This window comes from Ambystoma mexicanum, chromosome 5q (assembly GCF_040938575.1).
Source record: "Ambystoma mexicanum isolate Mex_15411 chromosome 5q, UKY_AmexF1_1, whole genome shotgun sequence".
Taxonomy (NCBI): domain Eukaryota; kingdom Metazoa; phylum Chordata; class Amphibia; order Caudata; family Ambystomatidae; genus Ambystoma; species Ambystoma mexicanum.
The window spans coordinates 1,121,344,971-1,121,367,282 of NC_090933.1; the positions used below are offsets into that span (position 1 = coordinate 1,121,344,971).

General features: G+C 43.0%; 1 protein-coding gene across 2 annotated transcripts in view; it reads right to left on the minus strand.

Annotated features, from left to right (window-relative positions):
- The window catches only part of ADCY8 (adenylate cyclase 8), a 1,651,787-nt gene that overhangs the window by 25,391 nt on the left and 1,604,084 nt on the right, over positions 1-22,312 (minus strand). For both annotated transcript variants that reach the window (XM_069621638.1, XM_069621637.1), the window contains one exon: positions 10,355-10,447. In XM_069621638.1, the coding sequence (XP_069477739.1) occupies positions 10,355-10,447 (93 nt within the window). The remainder of the gene's footprint in view (positions 1-10,354; positions 10,448-22,312) is intronic.

Genomic DNA, 22,312 nt, shown 5'->3' on the forward strand with positions numbered 1-22,312 from the left:
CCATTACAATACACTCCATTATTCCAATACGGTACGCGCATTAGCAGGGCTTTGTCAATTTCTATGAAAACAGTAGTATTTAGCCTTAGTAAGGTGGAACAATTTGCGGACACAGCCTGTTTGTGGTTCCCTCACCACTACAGGTATTACGTATGGAGCAAGGACACAGAAAAGAGTAAAGTCGAGGCGGACTTTAGTTCCACTGTATTATTCGGAATACAATCCGGGTGTGTGCCGGTTGCTGTTTCCCATCACGATACTCTCTCTCAACTGGACTGGGTAAGTGCTTTAGCAGGGGAGGGCCAGTTTTTCACTTTACAGATTTCAACTAAGGAACATGACCTGTTTGTAGTTCGTCTACAGCTACAGGTACATGTGCAGAATAAAAAGACACAGAAAGGAGTTAAGTTTCTTTACCATCTAGAATACAATTAGAGTGCCTTGTTAGATGTGAACACGATCAGTTAATAAGATGGGCGGTTTGTTTCAGAATGTTAGACAACGTAATGGTAAGGATATCTCCTGCAGAATATATTGTCGTTTTTTTGCAGGTGACAATCAACCTGTCCTGTTGAAACGAGTACTTAGCAGATCAGTTTGCTGCATGCTAGAATGGCGGTCATTTTCTTTCTTTTCCACATGTAGAATACATAGAAACCACATGATTATTTGATGTGCGCACACATACATCGGCCAGTATATGCATGCTAGTTGTTTAGTTTGTGGCTGTTGTAGTGTCTTGTTGAACTGGTCCTGGGGAAGATGGGTAGTTTAGTAAATGCACTGACATCATGTCGAAACCTGCCTTATGGAAGGTCTTTACAGTATATTTTTTGTGACCTGATGTTTTGCTGAATTGTGACCTCAGCTAGTTGACCGTGTCAAGCTTTGAATGGTCTAAGTGTAGACCGTGTCAAGCTTTGAGGGGTTTAATTGAAGAATTTTATCCTGTCAAGTTTTGAAGGATCTAATATCAGTTATGGACTGATTGAGTTATGTGCTATATTTTTTTCACTAGTGTTTTCTATTGTATGTCGCTTGTTATCTTATATGTTGAAATTAAGTTATTGCGAAAATCATTATATGATGACAAATGTTTGCTGCTGCGTAGTATCATTTTGCATTATGTAATTATTTGTCCAACATTTCTGTTGTCTTTAAAAATGGTTACAATACGATGAATTGTAATATACACAGACTGTTTGCTTAATTAAAGAAAATATCTATAGGATTGTGTGGTATGTCAATTCAGTGGATTAGTGTCATTATACCATGTGTCACTCATTTCAAATAAATGTTTCATTTACCTCGTGTGACAACACTTTTTGTTTTTCACAGGTGTAAATTGGAGCATACATTGGAATGGACATAACAGCAGCATTATGATGTAAGGGGCAAATTGGACCATAAACGTCACTTTGTGATTAGAAAGCCATTATTCAGATTAGCAAGGAAGTATTTGATATCGTTAGAGATTTATCCTCCTCTCCAGCCTTAGCCACCACTATTATTCTGTCACAAGATCTCTGTGTGCATACAGCATCCTTCTTCTGTGAGTAATGTGTATGAATAGCTGTCGAGTCTCAAACTTTTGCTCCCCTTTCTGTAACTGTAAAAGCATCCACTGCTCTAATTAATTTGTGCGGTCCTATCACCCCCTGAGCCACTCTAACAGATCAGATATTTTAAAAGTGGATCTCTTCTCAACCCCTGCACTGGTAAAGTAGTTAGGAAACACACTAACACTCCCTTAACCACCAGGCCAACTATTACAGGCACTCAGATATGAATCGTCATGCCTGTAATCACGCTAGAGTAGTAATGCTGCTCAAGAAATCAAACATGAATCCTGGAGAGCCTATCAGTAGCCATCCAATGTCCTTCTTACATTTTATTGCTAAGGTTATAGAAAGAGCTGCCACCAAAGAGTTGTACTTCTCTGTAGAATCATCTTGCCTTCTCACCCCTCAGCCAGCTTGCTTTTCCTGAACAGTGGTACTGAATCGCTCCTCATATTGGTACTTGACATTATTAGTTTGATGGTTGATGGTGGAGGTCTCATGGCCTTGATATTATTAGACCTATAAGCACAATTTAACAACATGGACCACCAGACCATTCTTGTCTGGCCAAAGGAGATGGGAGAGGAGTATCAGGAGTGTGTCTGTCTACTTTCCCTGGTAATGGTCAGGACTAAGGAAATAATGAGTGTGAGGGAGAATTCTCATGAATGTGCTAATTCCCTTCACGTTAGAGACCCCCAGCAACTTTGATGGATTTTGAGGACTTGATCGTTTTACCTGGAAAGAGTGTGAGCCTTTTTTCCCACTCATTTATGTGTTTTGGTGTGTGCTTTTCACTTGTGTTCTTTAATTGTGGATTTTTAAATAACTCCATGGGCATCATCTTTTCATGTGTGTTACACAACACCCTCAGTGAAGTGACACAGGGATGTCTTTTAGACCTCCCAAAAGTTTAAATACCTTCTCTGGGATAAACTACTGTTTCCCAGAGAATGTAAAGTGAAATTGACTTTACTAGTCTTTCCAAATGTATAGACCCAGCACACCCCATCTTACAATGGAGTGCTGGAGGGGTTGCCTAGTATCCCCTGTGTCTAACTACTCATGTAGCAGTCAAATGCTACCCTTTCCTATTGAAAAGGCTGGTGGCAGTAGTTTTACAATGAACTACCATGATTTTTCTCGACCGGGAACACCAGTAGCTAAAAATCACGGGAGCCATGTTTTTCAAAATGGCGCCTTAAGCCCCTTTCTTTAATCAGGTCCCGGTCTTCTTTTTTCACCATTTCGTTTTGGAAAGGTCCTTCTAGTGTTTGTCTCTGTGCACCAAACCAGGTTTGGTCCCTTTGTTCATATGCCTTTGGCAGGCTTCAGGACTGAAGACCGCCTCTGGCGTCTGAGTGTCTGGGGTGGGCAGAAAGTGAGGGAGGTGCCCGAAACTCCCTGTGCTTAGTCTCCTAGGATACCCAAATGCACTCTGGCGTGATAGGCTGGCTGACTCTCCGGCAAGGACAGCCATGCTGCTGGGTGAGTGACAGCTAGGCTGGAATGAAAGGGAAGAACTGTTTAAAAGATGAGTCTATTGAACTGGAAAGCAGAGTCGACCACTGGAGCGAAAGAACCAAACACGAGCTGGAAGAGGACGGCTGCTGCAACTCCTGGACCGTTGGTATGTCCGGTGAAGCCCTGCTGCAGGTCCAAATTGCCAAGTTCATCGCAACAGAGAAGCCCCTTCAAGGACGACTTCTCCCTTTGAGTTGGTGGGACCAATCAACTCGTAAGCCACCTGGATACCATTCTCGAATCTGGTGTGCTTGAAGAACAGCTACTCGAACTTAAGCAACTCCATTTTGTTTGTGTTTTCCGATGATCCTGTGTAGTGCAGGAGTCCCTCAACGTCCTCCCTCTTGTCCTCACGACTGAGGCTCAGGAACAGTAAGATCTGCAGGAATGGCCGGGAACCAACGACTTCAGCTGCATTTGTTTCTTCACACAAAGGTACTGTGCCAACCCGATTGAGAGAATGCCACTCTTGCAGTGAAAGTTTGTGAAACTTTCCCAACTTGCAGGCCTAACCAGCTTGTGACCCAACAAAGGATTCTTTTTCACCTGAACTACTTCTGAGAACTTTTGCAAAAACTTTACCGTTTGATACCAGAACTGTTCTTTCCTATCCAGAACACTAGCCCATTGACTTTGGCCTAGGCCTATTGACTTGAATTGAACTCTTCTGGTGAACTGAAACTATTTGCACTGTCTAATAAGTATATGTGATCTATTCTACTTACCTTGTGCCTTTTTGCTCACTTCTAAGTAACGGAACTACCATGTGACTCCTGTTTCAGGGGAGCTCAAACTGTCTTAAAATCTTAGAGTTTTGTATTGAAGTGTATTGGTTTATAATATTAAGTTGCCTCCTTCTAGTGAGATGTTTTCTAAATGATTGTGTAATAAATTAATACCAAGAAACCTTGAGTATAAGTGTCTACTTGAACCACTGTGATTAAAAGACCTCTGTGTAACTTCCTGTACTGCTCACATTCACTCTTGAGATAAGCCTGGCTGCTCAGCTCGCTACCAAAAACTGTGTGGTACAGACTTATACCAAAGGTTGGTTTGACTTACACCTGTAGTACTAATTGTGTGTGGTGGTCCCAGAGGGTAATGCATGCAATTCTGCATAACAATGATACCACCTTTTATTTCTAAGCCCACACCTACTAGCAGTGGCATGGCCCAGGGTTGTACCCTGTTTCCCATAATCTGTAATGTCTCTGTACAGGATTTGGCTAAACACATCCACACACATGGTTCAGATTTGTCTCACCTGGGGGTCATCATTAATCAGGATCTGAATCTAAATGTGGTTGTCCTCAGCTGTTTTTTCAATCATCGAAATCTACCTAAAGTCTTACCTTTCCTTGGTAACAACTATCGTTACTGTCAGACAATACTACTGCAATTCATTTCATCTAGGATACCCAGCCTACCTGATTATGTGGCATTAGAAGGTAAACAAAGCAAACGCCTGCCTGCTGATGGTGGCAAGAATATGTGACTATTTTTCCCCCCTCTTGCAGCACCTTTACTAATTAGCTGTATTCATTCAGATCCAATTGAAGTGCCTGTGTCTAGCACAATGACACTCACATGGATCAGAGCCTGCGTTTCTACAGCTGAAACTACAGCCCTACTGCCCCTCTTCCACCCTTCATTTTAGCCCCTCTTCCTATTGAAGATTCCCTGCTTAAATGTCTCAAGCTCCTTTTACCTACTGAAGGCACCCATCTTCTTCAAAAGAATAAATAGGGGAATCCTTTTGTTCTGTCCTAATGCCACTTAACAGCAAATGCCCTTCCACCTAACCTACGTTCATACTCTGACCACTGGGCCTTCCGATGCAACCATAAAGACTCATCTCTTCAGGAGTGTTTTCTTTAGAGCTTAACCACAGGCCTAGGACTCACAGGTGTCTATGCTTGTCTACTCTCACTAATTGTTTTCAGTACCAGCGGACCTCAGGTTGAACAATTGCTTTACACAATAACATAAATATATATAGCATCCCTCAATCACCAGTGATCCATACCAAACCTCGAGTTGCTATTGACTTGTTTGGGCTTTGCAATATTCCTGCTTGGGCACAAATGAGTGAGTGTGTGATTACATTTATAAAGTACCAAAGCAAAGCAAATTGTTCTGGTCAGATGAGTCATTGGAGTGGACTGCTCCAGCTCAACTGCGTATTTCTGAATAAACATGCACCTTACTTGCTTGAGGCGGGGGAGGACATCATCCAAAATGAATCACCTTATTCCTATTGTGGAGTCCATCAGGATAGGCAGTTGTTGGCAATGCACCTGTGGCATCCCTCAGGGCTCGATCCTTTCATCAATGCTTTTTAACAAGTATATGGAGTTACAGGGGCATCCAATCTGCCACCAATATTCTAATGACATATTCTAACCATCTCTAGTTGAGGGTATAGTCACTGTACTTTTGGCCAACTGTCTCATGAAGATATAAGAGTAGCTGACTGCTTTTTATTTAAATCCCAAGCCTTTCAAAAACAATGGGGTTATTACGACCCTGGCGCTAAGGGGTTAACAGTGCCGTAAAAGGCGCTGTTAAGCCCAAACTTCTTTATCACCCCTAAAATCAGCACTCCACTTTACTGTCCGGCTTGTCACAGGTGTGGGCAAGTGTGTATATATCACATGTGTTCTTTGCAGTATTCATTGTCTTCCCTTGCCCAAACATATGAGAGTTAAAGTCTATTTGCCTAATATTCAAAGGTGTGCCCCTCAATATGCCCCACTATATGGGAATCAAGTTGCAAATCTATGTGAGCCAGCAAGTACAATTCACTTCTTTAATCATCAATATTCATCTGACCAAGAGGGTAAGAGAAGGTCCCACGCATTTCACTTTTTTAGCCACTGTTATCTGAGCTGAGCTGCATTTTTCCTCTTTCATGATCATATGACTTCTCCTATCACCTCTTTGCTAACGACAATCAGATCGTCTTCTCCTTTCACTCCTTATCTGATGAGCTGTTGTCAAAATGTCAAAGTGTTGCCCCACCAGCAAATATTAAATGGCGTCTCACTCGCTCATGCTCAACTCCACTAAGACTGAAGTTCTCCACCTCCAAACCAAACAGGCTATCTCCTCCTCTCCTCTGCTTCTTCTCTTTTCTCCTGACTACCTTCCTTACTCTGCTTCCGCTCGTAAGCTTGGTATCATCTTCGACCCATCACACAACATCTCACTCTTCATCTCCAAATCTGCCAGCGCAACTAGACTTAACCCACTCAACGTTGAAAAAATCCATCATCTTCTCCCTTTTATTACTGATAAACAGCTAATCTCCTCCTTAGATTTTCTAGATCTGACTACTGTGGCAGTCTCCTCTACGGCCTTCCCAACTATGCTTTTTCTCCTTTGGACAAAGTCCTCAACTCTGTGGTCTGCACTCTTGTCAACCTTTCTCGCTTTACCTCTACCTCCTCTGTCCATCGCCAGAATGGCTGGCTATCTATGAAACAAAGGACTAAGTATACATTTCTTGTCATCATATTCAAAACTATCCATGGACTTGCCCCACCCTACCTATCTGCTCATCCCACTACCTACTCTCCTCCTCTCTTGTTAAGATTGTCCTCAGCTCACCTCCTTGCCACCACTTGACCCACCTGTGCTCCCTCTCATTTCCGCTCTCTCTACTCGCTCCCCTACTCTAGAAGGCTATTCCTCTCCGTACTACTGCACTTCTACCACTATTTAAATCCAACCTCAAAGCACTTCTTCTTTCAGAAGAACCTGTTTCCAAGCAATCTATGCTACTGAATCACCCTGTTTTCCTCTCTCCCTACCATTCATGGATAACCAATCAGCACTTTTATTACCTGTCTGCATTCTTAATTCAGCAATTTCTCCACCACCCCGTTCCTGAAAGAGCTGGTCTTCAGGTCACATTCCTGTTGGAAGCTGTATTGGCGGACTCAGTGCTGTCCTGGTTTAGGTCTTTTTGAATGTAGTGATCACAATCAGTCTCCCTTTGTCCTTTTCGCTATGCCCCAGTGCCTCTTACTTGTGGGGTCCCACAGGGCTCCATTATATCCCCTGTCTTGTTTAAAGTTTATATTCAGCCTCTTGCTAAACTCATCCATTCCCACAGTTCCTGTGCTATTCATATGATGATGACTAACAGTCCATTGTCCGCCTCGATCTTGCTCAATCTGAGACGACGGCCTGCCTGAAATCCTGCTTGGAAGCCATGGGAAATTGGATGAGAAGCAATTGGCTGAAGCTCAATGGGGGTAAGACACAAGTATTGGTAGTAGGCCCCTCTATGGCTGCCTCTATATGGACCCCTTTTTTTCTGGCCCCCATGACTTGGCCAGTTCCCACTGCCAGTTCCCAATGGTTAAGTACTTGGGTTTTAAGATTTCAGCTTTCTTGTCTGCGGAAGTGCAGGTAAGCGCATTGTGCCACAATCTGGGCATTGACAATTGAAGGTGATTCAGAAATTCCTTCCATATTTGCCATCTCATCTACGGGCCCCTGTTGTGTTGTGGCTATGTTGGGCTTCGGTTCCATGTACTATTGTAATTCCCACTTCTTGGAACAACCTCCCTTTATTCGACGCCTTCAAGTTCTTCAGAATCTTGCAGCTAGAGTCGCCACTGAATCTCCCTTTGGGGTCCATACCTCTCCTATTCTTCAGTCACTTTACTAGCTTTGGGTGGCTAAACAAATTACTTTAAAATCAATGTATAGTCCACCATGCTTTTTATGGGAGGTGAACCAGCTGTAATTCTACCCCTATGTGCTTTCACGAGCCCTTTGCTCTCAAGATGCCCATTTTATTCATGTACCTCATCTTAAATTCGGCCGAATCAGGGATCACGCTTTCTCAGTAGCAGCTGCAAGACTGTGCAACCAGCTTCCTCGATCTCTTCAGGCCGCAGAGAACTATCTGCTTTTTATACACTCATTGAAAAAACTTCTTTTTTTAGATCATCTCAGTTCTCAGCTTGATGGCCGTTCTGTCACAGGTTTGTTATCACCAAGATGCCTTTTTGGTGGATGTTGCGCTATATAAATTCAGAAACATAGCATAACATAACATAACATTCTCTCACCTCATGGGAAAGGACCTATGTCTTTCGCTCTATTATCAATGGTAAATTCTGTACGCGCTCATGTGCCCAAAATCCTTGTGTTTTTTATTAATAAATAAATAATCAAATGGTGATCTTTGGACACCGTTTGAAAAACCCATCTATTACAGCAGTTTGTTGATCTTAATTAACTTCTGCTCTATCTGTGCTGACTATACTTCTTCTGGAGTGTGATTAGTCAATGTGACCTATGTATGTTTTAGTAGCACATGTGGAGGGAGTGCAAGCCAATCTGGTTGCTGGGAATCTGGTCTGAAATTCATGGTATAATCCTGTGTTCCAAGCACCCTGAAGGCTGGTCTCACCCTCCCCCCCACTCACCATCTTCTCCCCTCCCGACCCTTACCACCAGTCACCCTCCTACCCCACTTACCTTCTTCCTTGGTTGGTGGCGACATCACCGCTCCTCATACTGGGCCACCATGGAAATGGAAGAGGGGCTGCCCATGGAGCCTTCCATTTTCATGGCGGTCATCTTCGGTATGTACGAAATCTCAGCACCCCAGATTAAAAACCTTGGGTGCTATAGCAATAAAACCCTTGCCACTGGGCCGAATTGGGTGGTAAAAGTGCTTGTGCCCATTATTAAGTAAATTGGGCCCTGGGCAGTTACCACCTGATCCTGCCCGCCGGCTTGGATCTTATTACTTACTTTTTTTTATCAATGTGAAGTGCTCTGTTACCTTTCGGACCTTTTGGACTGGCTCGTGCTATGTAAAGTATTAACAAATACATTTTAAAAATAAAAAAATAAATGCATCACTAGTTGCACTAAATACGTGGCATTATATCAGGCAAATGGGTGGCCTAAGTTGTTTTCCTCTCAGTAGATCAGGACTGGTGAGGCTCTAGTCTCCCCATTTATTTCCTTCAAATACAGGGACTAAAACTGCATATTTTATGTGAGGGGGCACAGTTTAAGGAAGGAGACTGAGACAGGGTTTAGAGGGTTAGTTTGCCTTCTTGTCATCCTCCTTTGGAGCCACGTGATTAAGCCTTTGACTTGGACGGATGTCAATGGCTAGCGATTGAAAAGCTGTATCTTTGTCTTTAAGGCCTTTGCATCTTATGAGAAAGAATAACGCTATCAAACATTGGCCTCCTTGCCCTCTTGGCTTTCAGTTTGCCTCTCTCTGGTTGGGATCTGTGTGCCCAGACATGTGTGCTGAGCACACCTCGTCTAGGCATTGCCACACTTCCACACAGCTGTTGCCCAATCCATACACTTTGTAAGTTGATTGTGCTCTTGTGCAGAAGGGCTGAGTGCTCATTGGGTATGGGGTTAACCCTTTAAGAGCTAAGGACGAGATTGCTTGTCCCATGTGCATAGGAATGTCCATTATGATCAATTTTCTTAGCAGTTAATTGGCTCGCTGTTGGCCCACTTCTGAAACGCCACAGATGAGTTACCAATGAGGGAATGGAATGCTAACATTGAGACATCCCGATTGTTTAAGGTACCCCGTATTTTAAAATACTTTTTTTCGAACGTCTACAGTTTGGTTGTGCACTTTTGGTTTTATCCACCAATTACGTATACATATACATGTAGGAGGTAGGGATTGTGGGTTGGTGGTAGGGTAAGTGGGGTAGGGAACCCCCCCCCCCCGCCCCATAACAAAACAAAGAGAAACTAGTTGAATTCAGGTCGAGCAACAGTGCACGCCCCACCTCCCGACCACAGAGAGAGAAAATAATAAAGCGGTAAAACAAGTATGATCAAAGGAAGATTTCAAAACATAAACATGACCCTGAGTAAGAATGAATTCTCGCGTGAAGGACAAGGAAACGGGAACTTATGGCTGAGAGAAGGGGCGATGTAGACCTAATGATGACGAGGCACCGGGGGCATAGGAGCTTCACTCCAAGCACCATACATGTAAGTCTTCTGCAAACTGCACCTATACCCGCAGTGGAAGGTGATGCTGCCTACATCAGGCATGCGAAAACATGCGAGAGTGGACATATGTGCTTGGGCTTCACGGACATGTGTGTCCATGAGCTTTCAGAAGTGGCAAAGGTCTGCAAGTTGCCGTGCGCCTAGTCATGCATTTCATGTCTAACTTCAACTCATGAGCATCAATAAAGAGTTGCGTGTTCACAATCATTAAAAGCAATGTCTAACAGACAGGCTCCATTTCTTACCTGTTTTTCAGGCGATAATCCTGAAACCGTCATGTATGTGCTTCCAATGGTCTTGATCTTTTCAATATCTTGAAACCTTTCTTCACCTAGTAACTAAAAAGACGTGACACCGTTTAAATACTTCCCAATAGATATTTGGGTGACACAGAATGACTATATCCATAATACAACACACACATGCAAGGTCTTGATATTAAAGTAGCACTCCATGCTTGCCCTGTGGATTCCCCTTCTGCGGCACTGAATATGCCACCTGTGCGGCAGTATTAGAAACAATGCTGCCCCCATGCCGCGCAAACTAAGGGACTGTTTTCTCACTGCGTGAGGTGCATACGTCATGCCCAGTTTCATTTCCGGTTCTGTGTGCAGAGCAATGTCCATTCTACATACACAGCGACAATGCTTGCATGCGGGGTGTTTTCTGGCATTGGCGAGCTAAACAATTGTTTGTGCATGGATGTGCTTAAAACATTTTAGTAGCCGGAACAATGGAGAAATATGCCCTCTTCAGAGTTGGCTCCTAGTTGTTGCATTAGCTAGAACTATGTACCCACAATCCATTCTTATAAAGTGGGGAGCTGGCACCTGGAGAGGTTTGCATCCACCTAAGCAGAGTCACCATTAGCAGAGTGTTTGTGTATCTTGATTGCATCACAATTAGGTAATGTATCATACCACGAGCAGAGGCGTTGCTATGGGGGAGCTGAGGGGGTTATAGCCCTGGGTCTTTTGATTGTAGCCCCGGATAGAAGCTCAGGGGCAACAGCCAAAAGGCTAGCTAGCCCTGAGTCCCACCATAAGAGTATCCCGGTTCTTTTCCAGACCTAGCAACACACCTGCCACAAAACATCTGTCTGAAAGTTACCTGGTTCGTTGCAGCTGTTAAGCCTCTCTAATCTAAATCCTCTTCGCATTATGCGGATTTGGAAGGAAGCCAGCTGTCTACAGGTGATCTAATAATAATATTTGAGTGCACTTCATTTCTGAGCAATAGAGCAGCCCATCAGACTGGCCCATATTAAACGACGTAGCTCATACTCGTTTGAAGAGCAAATATTTGCACACATCGCCAGCCTGCATCATCTATCAACTATATGCGGTTCTCATATGCGTTAGGATGCACAGATGGTAGGGCATAAGCACGTTTACCTCGCAATCATTACAGATATGTTATCATCTAATTACTGATTTAAGACCACCTGTGTACGTTCATAAAATGCTCTAAAAGGAGCAATCCAAAGTAATCTGCAGGAATCCAACGGAATCCAAAGTGCTCTGAAGAAATCCAAAGCGGTGTGAAGTGCAGCAAAGTAATGCAAAGTAAAGTGAAATGAATTACAACGAAGTAATCTAAAGTAATCTACCATGTGTATACCTTAATTGAATGCTCTAAAAGGAGCAATCCAAAGTAATCTGTAGGAATGCAACAGAATCCAAAGTGCTCTGAAGAAATCCAAAGCGGTGTGAAGTGCAGCAAAGTAATGCAAAGTAAAGTGAAATGAAGTGCAACGAAGTAATCTAAAGTAATCTACCATGTGTATACCTTAATTGAATGCTCTAAAATGCGCAATCCAAAGTAATCTGTAGGAATCCAACGGAATCCAAAGTGCTCTGAAGAAATCCAAAGCGGTGTGAAGTGCAGCAAAGTAATGCAAAGTAAAGTGAAATGAAGTGCAACGAAGTAATCTAAAGTAATCTACCATGTGTATACCTTAATTGAATGCTCTAAAAGGAGCAATCCAAAGTAATCTGTAGGAATCCAACGGAATCCAAAGTGCTCTGAAGAAATCCAAAGCGGTGTGAAGTGCAGCAAAGTAATGCAAAGTAAAGTGAAATGAAGTGCAATGAAGTAATCTATAGTAATTTACCATATGTATACCTTAATTGAATGCTCTAAAAGGAGCAATCCAAAGTAATCTGTAGGAATCCAACGGAATCCAAAGTGCTCTGAAGAAATCCAAAGCGGTGTGAAGTGCAGCAAAGTAATGCAAAGTAAAGTGAAATGAAGTGCAGTGAAATGAAGTGCAATTAAGCAATCCAAAGTAATCTACCATGAAGTCACACCTAGAAACACTTGTGTACAGGCGCATTATAAATGCCACATCATATCATATCATATCATAACATATCATGTGTATAGCATACCTAACAAAAACAAAAACGTGTACATCAGCAAATGGATCACATAACAAACATGTTCAAATGGTTTCTACTAGATCCAGTTGCTCCCGTCTCGTGGGCCAGTGCAGTGAACATTTCAGTGGTGTTTTCTGTCTCTCCCTGTGTCCTGCAGGGCCTTCCCCATGGCTATTTAACTGCATACAGACCTGCAAGGTCCACCCTTTCCTTCCCTCCTTGCCCCTCTGTTCCCCTCTAGTATTCGCCCTCTCTCTCTCTTACTTGATATATAACAGCAACTCGCTGCTGCCGAGGGGCTTCTAAACATTCAGCCATGTGAAATGATAAGAGTGGCATTGTGCAGCACAGGCGTAACTTTAGGAATGTGGTTGGAAGGGCCGGGGCAATTGTTTATTTCTTTTTAAGCTTCGTAAAGTGCCAAAATGCTATGCAACCGCTTCCAAGAACAGTATAAGGAGGTATGTTTCTGTCTCTGGTATACAATATATCACATTTAGCAAAAGAAATGTAAAAGCAGATTTAAAAAGTGAGTTTTATCAAAGGGCGTGGTCAGGCACATGTGCACATGATGTGGCACACACATGTCTTAAGTATGTGTCTATTTGGAAGTTTTATGTAGCACATTATTGGGGCAATTGAGGCGTACAACTGCACGTAGGGCTGTACCTAAGAATGTGGCCAATGTGCCAGAATGTGATGGCATTATTGGGGCTTGGAGACTGAACTTGGCATAAGAGAGACACAACCTATTAATGTCGGCACTCTATGCATTTGGGTCTGGTAATGCATGTGGTTTTACCACTGTCACCCAGAACCTGCTCTTCTAACATTCGGCAAGGTCAGCTCTGGGACCAGAAAGAAGTAAAGATGTCATAAGCAATGTATCCCCACATTAAAATCCTCAAGGTGGTCTGAATGAGCATATATGGTTTATGTTTATACAAACCCATATGTTACGGTGAGTGAGTGTTGGGAAAAATTAAATGCGTTGCAATGCCAAGTGTGCATTATGTACTTAGTGAGTCAAGCGTACAATCGCTTCACCACAGACATATGGGAAGATATGTAGTGATTTTTATGTTCCCATAATGCTTCTCGATTTCATACAAAGCAACCAAGAGCCTTCACTGGTAATATTTACCCCCTTTCCTTTTCTGTTGGCTATTCTGACGAGTAAAATAGGAGAATAATAGACTCGCCATGTTGTAATGGTTACCTTCTATCAGAACATAATTTAAATGCCAATTCTAGATGTTGATAGTGTAATGTGCTCAGTTAGAAAAGTGTGATATTCTTATTATGGCTGCACTATATACTGGACATGGTCATGGAATGGTACATTGGAAGACCGTAAAAAGAGCCCGTTTCCAACGTTAGTACAAATACAAAATGAATTTTCATTTTTAACAGTTTTGCTTTCTTTCAAGACACACAATTTTGTCTCTCAAAACGTCATTCCTTCTTGAAAAGGATCACGCCCAGATTAACATAAATGATGTTTCTACTGTATGTGCTAGGGAGATTTTACTTTTTGGGTGCTTGGTTACTAATTGGTTAATAGTGCTGCCGGATCTGTGCATTTGGTACAGTATGCTGATACACAAATAATTATAAAAAATTGAAAACAAACTGAATTGCAGATCCTACAGCTTGGCACTCTGGTACTTGACATGGTCTTTCCGAATCCAGCCCCTCACAGAGACCCCCACCACCATTCCACACCTCCACCTCATATGGACAATGCACCCTCAGTGTGATGGTGGCATTTATGAAGACGCACGTAATGACGATGCATATCTCCAAAAACCAGGCACGCCAGAAAGAACACTATCACATTCTATGATGCATCAGGTACAGCCAGTGCAGGTTATTGTTTCTAAGATATGTTAAATTGTTAATTGTTAAAGGTATTTGTAACACGCACCGTCACCAACGATTTGGTCCCCAGGCGCTCTGGCAGATCTATAAGCGGAAAGGCGGGATGGGTTAATAAGGTGAAGAGGGAGTAGGATAGTGAGAGGAGTGCTGTTCTGTTGGCAGCTACAACTCGGTATACACTGTGCGCTGAACTTTGGTGCGAGTACTGGATCGATGTGTGCTGTTGGTGCGGCTTATGTGTTGTTGCAGTGTGGTGAAGTGCATTAAAATATAACAGGGTCTCATCATTTGCTTTCCAGCAAATAGCTTGGGTTTGAAATTACAACAAAGAAGGCAGTGCAGCAATTAAATAAACTCTATTGTTATGAAAAGGTCATGTTGAACTTGACTTTTTTAGCAACTTGTGTCTTAGCGGTGAACCCAGAGCAAACACTGGTGAAGCCAATAGCTATGTGTATTTGTTATTTTGTAGATAGGTGCAAATGGATGGGTGGGTGCGATTGGATCGGTGATTAATGAGCTATGAGAAGGTCTGGTTCAGGGGCTATCTGACAGAGAAAGCAAGGGGATAATTGCAGCTGCAATCCAGCAGCTGGCAGAGTCAAACCTCCCGTAATGGAAAGAGATAAACAGATTTCAATTTCCTGGCAAAGGCAAATAGCAGACAATGCCAATACTGTGCGGAAAAATCACCGCACTGCCAACTTGTATTGAAGAGCAGTCAACAGGAAAAACAGGTTTTAGTGCGTAGGACTTAAAATCTAACACCTGAAATGAAATAAACACAGAGTTCTAGCTCTGACGGTTCAACAGTTGCCACGATGGCATTCTTGCATCATTCAATGATGCTGCCAACACCAGCTTTCCTTTGAAATGCATTGGACCTGAAGAAATTGTCACTATTCAAATATAGCCATTTTGAGTGTAAAATTCTGGTCAGACCCTTCAAGCGAGAGTCACTTGAAAACTATTGTTGATTACATTTGTAAGTGTTGCTCTCTTTTGCTGATCATGGTCTCTCCCATGACAACTTGCTAACTTATTTTAGCGCTGAAGCAGTGTTCAATTAATGGGCAGGTCCTATAGGTCCATTGAAAAGCACTATGTCAAATGCAGGCTAAGTGTTGCAGATTCTAGCTGGGTCTGTGGCTCAGGGGACTAATATATCCACTGTGTTTGACCACATGGTCATAGGTTCATATCCGGTTGGTCCACTCAAACCTTCATCCTCCAGGTTGATGGAATGAGTTGTGGATATACATGCGCTCTACGAATACACCTATTATGTTATTCTCAGAACAGATCTGCTACAGTCTGTGGGTCATCAGCTCTTGTGGTGTCCCTCTCTGGAACAACCTTCCTTTGAACATCTGGACAGGGGGGAGCCAAATTGAACGTAGAAAGCTGTTAAAAAACCACGGTAGCACGGTGGCATAACATTGTCTGGGGCACCTATGAAATAGTGGCCCACAAACTACAATTCGTTACTTTTCAGAACAGATTGTTCAAGTACTACTCAAGAGGAAGTTTTTGGTAACATTTTTTACAAATAGTGGATTTCAAAGAATTTGTGGTTAGTAACATTGATTACAATTAGTGCATTTATTCATCCAACTGGCCCACTTTGGCCAACAAAATGGATCCACAGTAGAATGTTAGGCCAGCAGTTCAAGCATTGGCCTATAGGACAATCCGAACATGTCAAAGCTCATTATATTCAGCCGGTGCACCAATTTGTTAGCCCCCCACTTTAATCCCCTTTCTGGACTTTTTTTAACATCTTGAGAAAAGTCGCGGTTGCTAATCCTAGAGAACACCTCGCTCGCCCTCTTTGCACTTGTTTGACGCTGGGTTTCAAGAGCACCCATCACTTCATACATGTACTTTTGTATCTCTAGCACTTGTCGGACACCTGCCAACCACCTTATTATACTTCTCCTTTGTTCCCTTACCCGCTTTTGTTACACTTGCCTAAAAGCCCACGAATTGTGAATGATCTCTTATTTGTACACCTCTTTAGATATTATACCCTTACCCACCTCTTCCTCTTGGAGTGCCAGGAACACATCCTTGCATTGCAGCGTGTGCCCTATATATCAGCAATAAATCATGGGCCAATCTGCAATTGGGATGGCATTGTAGTACCTTTATCTGCCAGGGGGTGCGCTGCTGAACATTCTCCAGTTTTTGGGACAACATATTCGGACATTGCACAGAAATGTACAGTCTATATAATAGAGGTCAGTCATTCTGTTGACATGTGTAGGACTTCAACGACCTGCTGATATGTATTAGTATGTTTTGTTAAAATAGGCAGTAGGAAAGTTGCATGTAGATATTGATTATTATTGTGTCGGCACAGAAGTAAGCCCTTTCCCAGTAGCTGACTGTATAGAAATACTGTGGGTTGTGATGTGGTGGGTGCAGGCTATACCAGTTTCTAGTGGTGGGTGCTTGATGGGTTACATTGTTTCGGGATAAGGTGGGAGACAGACTAAGGGTTAGGGGAATGCACCTGGTGGCAGTGGATTACTGGCAAAGGATGCCATTTCCAATTAACTAAATTGTGGGCCTTGTCTTTGCACACACATATACATACAAATACAGAATATCAAGCATGTGTACAACACTTCATGCTATAAAAAAAGTAATTAAATGCAGTGATGATATGTGCTATTAGTACACATCAGTGGTCATTAACTTATTAACAGTAGAAGGATAGATCCGCCCCCTGCAGAGATACAAACCTGCAACTTCACATTGCAAGTGATATCAAAGGCAAACACTTATCTTACTGAGCTATCTTACTGACAGAACAACAAAACATCACCTTCTGTAACAGGTTCAGGGACCTGACCCTGTCAAGTGGGGATGGGGACCCCTTTTAACCTTGGGCAAAGTCACTTGTCAGACCCAGTACCGCCCCTAAGGTGGGGTGTGCCAGTTGGGTGGGCCCTAGTCTGTGTCCCTTCTGCCTCCGCCTGGCTAAATTTGGAAGTACCACTCCTTCTTGCACCATGCAAGTTGTGCAAAATGCTGGCTAGTAATTCCTTCTTTTTCACGTAGGACTACAGTACCCAGAATTCCTGTTGGAAAGATCGAGCAACCCAACCCGTGAGCGAGCTGGCGGTGAACAGAAGTACCATGAAGCAAATAAGCGATCAGAAAGAACCACTCTGCATGCCCGAGAGCATAGATATTGAATGCAGTTGTCGTGGGCCACTGTTGCAAACTCCGGCAGAACATCATTTGAAGATTACATGAAGGAGGACCATGGAAGAAACTGAATATGGCACAGGCCGTCATTTCAGAACTCCGGGGGACCCACAGCTAGAAATCAAACACTTATGAACTCTGAAAGTGACTGTGCTTGTCATAGGCTGCCATGACAAAACCATGACGGACCTGCATTTGGGGAAGAGGTAGTGGTTCCCAAGCCTTTTATTGCCTCATACTTGTACAAAAACTTGGTTAAAAACAGGTTAATGTTTGGTCCGGGAACAGCTGGGTGTCAGGACAAATGGGAGTGGTAGGAGGAGCATAAAAAGGACACAGGAAGCAGGTCAGTGTGGTTTGTTCATTTGAGTGCAGGGGAGGACAGGTGGGCCGAGAGACCAGGTGGAAGAAGGACGGTGCAACAGAGCATGGAGGACGATTATTGAGAGCTTGTCCAAGGTCAGGTATTGGTAGGTGGGAGAAAGTGGCATTTTGGTGTGAGAATGCATGCATGATGGGAGAGTGAGTGAGTTAATGAAATTAAGTGGGTGGGTAAGGGAGTAAGTAATGCTGAGTGAGAGAAGTGATAGAGAGAACGAAAATAGAGTTAGTGTGAAAGAAGGGGGGTATAGTGCAGTGGGAGGAGATACTAGCATACTGGGAGGAGTAGTAGAGTGTCGTGGGAGGACTCAGTAGTAGACTGTAGTGGGACAAGGGAGTAGTAGTGAGTAGTGGGAAGAGAGAGTAGTAGAGAGCAGTGGGAGGAGATAAGTGCGATGAGAGAGTAGAGGAGAGAGTAGTGGAGAGTGGTTGGAAAAGAGATAGTGTAGGTGATTGTGGTGGAGGGTAGAGAGAGATAACATCAGAGGGACAGAAGAGGGGGAGAAGAGAGAGAAGGTTGAGAAGGATGAGATGATGGGAGAAAGAGCAGAAAGGAGAGTAGGAGAAAGGAAAAGGAGACAGATTATGGCAAGGACTACATGGGCGTTATTGGGAGGACAAGTGAATTCTGAGCAAACTCGAAGGCAACAATTCCAATTGTTAATACTTTTGGTATTTTGGTGGGACCCCTGGATAGGATCCACCTAAAACATCCCACAGCAAGACAGTTAAATAAGGCCATGTGAGAAGGTCAGTACCTCAACCTTGTTAATAGGGCATGGTACACCTTTCAGTCTGTAGTAGGAGGCCTGCCAGGGAGGAATCCAGAGCCAGTCCTGCCACGACTTGCCACAGAGGGAGAAGGTGGTAGTTGAGAGGCTCCCATTTCTTATCCTCTCCCCAAATGTCAGTTTATATATGAACAGCACTGATTTGCATCACCCCATACCTCTGAACAAAGGTCCTGGCCAGCAGTTTTTTCTATTTTGCAAAAATACATGCCTAACCATGATTACAAGAGGAGTGCATCCACAGCGTGTCACGCCATCTGAGTCCCATGCAACCCAGACCCAAGCCTAGGGAAAGGAACCAATGGATAGAGGACCGGACTGACTATGCACCGGCATGAAGATCTACATGGTCAGTGTACCACTGCTACCACAAGAGAGTGAAAAACCAAAAGAGGAACTAGAGCTACTACGTGGCTGGAGCAGAGGTCGCACGCAAAACCGCTGCAGTTGCCCTAGACCACCAGGGACTTAAAACAGGATTAAAAACGAGGCAGAATAAACATACATGAAAGGCTCTGGGACACAGTCCCCCAACATGAACTCAGACACTTTGAAGCAAAGACCATCTCATTGTTGCAGTACGGTGACACCACACAGACAAAAGTGGTGGTGCGTAATCCTCTCTTTAAAGGTTTCTGTCATTCTGATCCATCCCAGGCAGGAAAGACACGGTTAGATTGGCCAGTGCCGAATGACCAACCAGAGGAAAAGTATTGACTATGTTTCCTATGACCGCTCTCATGTAATTCCCAAAATGTAGGAAAAGTGGAGTACCAGAAAGCTTTCTCCTACCTATTTCCTGGGAGGGGCATGTTTTGTCTTGATTTTAATAAGCAAGTATTGTCACGGTTTTATTAAACGGCACACTCCAGCCAGACAATGAATGTAGCCTACAATAAAGTGCTTTTTATTTTTAATAAACCACAGGTTCTTTTCTGTTTGAGGAGGCCTCCAACCAGTCTCGCACCCAACCTCCACAAACACCCCGTGTCACAATGGACCAGGAATCAGACCAGTGTGCATCAATGGATATTCTTTAATTTATTATTTAATGAAAAAGAAAAATCAACCAATTTTACAGCCACTAATGTTGTGATACATAATTGCACTAATCTCTAAAAAAACAATTTGGTTAAAATATATTGTTACAATTCTCACAATCTTTAATGGCAACAGAGAAAAAGAGCAATTTTAGAAAGAGATAACACTGGGGTTTAGCAATTCCCCCTGCAACTCTCACTCCCAAACATTAGCTAACTTGACTCCTTTGAATGTAAGGCAGTGGCAAGGAGTAGGGATAGAGAGAGAAAAACGGATTTTAAGTAAAGCCCACCAACTCAGGATGGGAGGTCAGCAAAGAAAGTGAAAACCCGTTTTTGGAGCAAAACGGCAGAATTTGATTTTTATTATTACTCACACGGCTTACCACAACTGCTATGGGACAGAATAAACAGAAATGTGTGTTGCTACACTTAAGGAGATAGGGAAGCTTGGATACTACTAATCAGCACACCAGGGCAACGTGGAAATAAAGTAGGTGAATCGATTTTGGGAACAAAGCAAATGCATAAGGAAAAATACAAATGGCAAATGGAAATTCGTTTTACACTGGATTTACAATGACAGGCAGCTCAGGGAAGGGGCACAGCTCAGCATAGGAACATTGGTTTTCATTGACATGGACAGAGTCACATAACAGATAGACTTGTCGGCAAAAGGGATTGCTCTCAATGGGGCTATGGTTTGGGGTTTTTATAGGACAGATGCAAATAGGAATGTGTGGGGTAATGCACACAATCCACAGGCAAATTCGATTTTCAGTTACAAGGAAATTAATTCTTTAGACGGCAATGCTTTAATGACTACCATTATTAAAGAAAGACACCAGGGACAAGGGGGTTAATTTTGAATTTAAACCAACTTGTACCATGAATTTCAATGGGGATTTAATTGATTTACTTAAGAATATGCTAAGGATTTACACAGACCCTGAGAGGTTTACCAACAGGAATATGCTAACATACTCAGGCTAAATACAGATTCTTCTATGGGAAAGTGACTGAATTACACTAGCAATGTGAGGTTTTTAATTGGGGTTTCAATGGGTTGTTAATGGGGTTTTGAATGTGGTTTTCTATGAGTCTTTAATGGGTGCAATGCTACAAAAAGGAAGGGTTTATGCAGTTTAGGGCTGGGGTTACTTGCTCCTTACAAAGTAAGCCTTTGTTTGGGATTCTTTAAAGTCAACTGGGTCTCAGGACCCGCTAGACAGCTAGGCAAGGGGTCTTTTCACTGCACTCTCCTTGGTATGGTTCAGCTGCCTCCTCTCCGTCCTTCTTCTCCTGTCTCCCTGGACTCATGTCCCCTGACTTAGTACATTCCACCGTATATAGCCCAAATGACCTAATTCACTTTACAATCTAGAGGGAGTACTCTATATTTACCCCTATCCCTCGGATAGGACAGTTTACCATTCCTCTCTCTGTCCCCTGGCATGATTGGTCCAAGGGAAGAGAGCACCATCTGTCTATTGGCATTTTATTACCCTTCTTTGTTCTCTTGGCCACTTTTTGACAAAAACCCAGTTATGTCTCATAACTTCATATTTCTACTAGCCCCTGACATATGCATTAGATATGTGGTTTGAGGGAGTCATAGGGAATTAGGTAAGTCAATCGCCAACTCCGTATGAGGTAGCATGGCCCTTTGGCACATTTCTGTCATGTTCTTAAAATATATAATAGTTATGACTTTGCAAATGAACAAGCATATTCCTAATTTCATCTTCCATCTTTCCATCAAATTACATACTTGTCACATCTTCCAAGCAGCCAGAAACTAGTCTTAACTGTCCACTTCAGTCCCCAAAGTCCTAGGAAAATGCAATATAGCTCTTAAAAACCACCTGGAAATGACATAAAAACATAGCATAAAATGAAATTATTTCTCATTCCAGTAGTTTCAAAAATGTCTAAAAATGGACTCAGTCCTTTAACAATTTGGAAGATCTGTCCCCCTCTGTGGGAGGAGTGCTTTATCCCCACAGCTGGTGACCAGAGATTTTGATTTTGAAGCTGCCAGTTTGTCCTTGGTAGAGGGTGCAGGAGGAACTCACACCTCCCAGTCAGGTTTTTAGCTACACTTCCTTTCCTTGAAATCCCTGAGCCACTGCCTTCACGTCTGGCAGAGGAGGGAATTATAACACCCTCAGTACATCGCATGTCATTGCAGGGTGATTCACTAGTAGGTGCGACTCAGTTGAGAGCGGGGCTTTAAATTGAGAAGTTTCCTGCCGTTTTTTTCTGATATTGTGAGCCTCTTCCAAGGTGATTGAAGTCTTGTCGGTGGGAACATAATGTACATTGCTTAGTCAACCCCCTACCCACATCATTTTTCACTGACATTTCTATTTGAGCAAAGCTTTCCTTTCACGGTGGCTTTTTAAAGTAATGTCTTTATTTTTTTTTACACGTGTGCAAGCCGTTTCTGCGTCTGATGTTTAAACTCCTATCTTTTATGTCACGGGATTCTTTCATTTGTCCTTTTTGAGTGA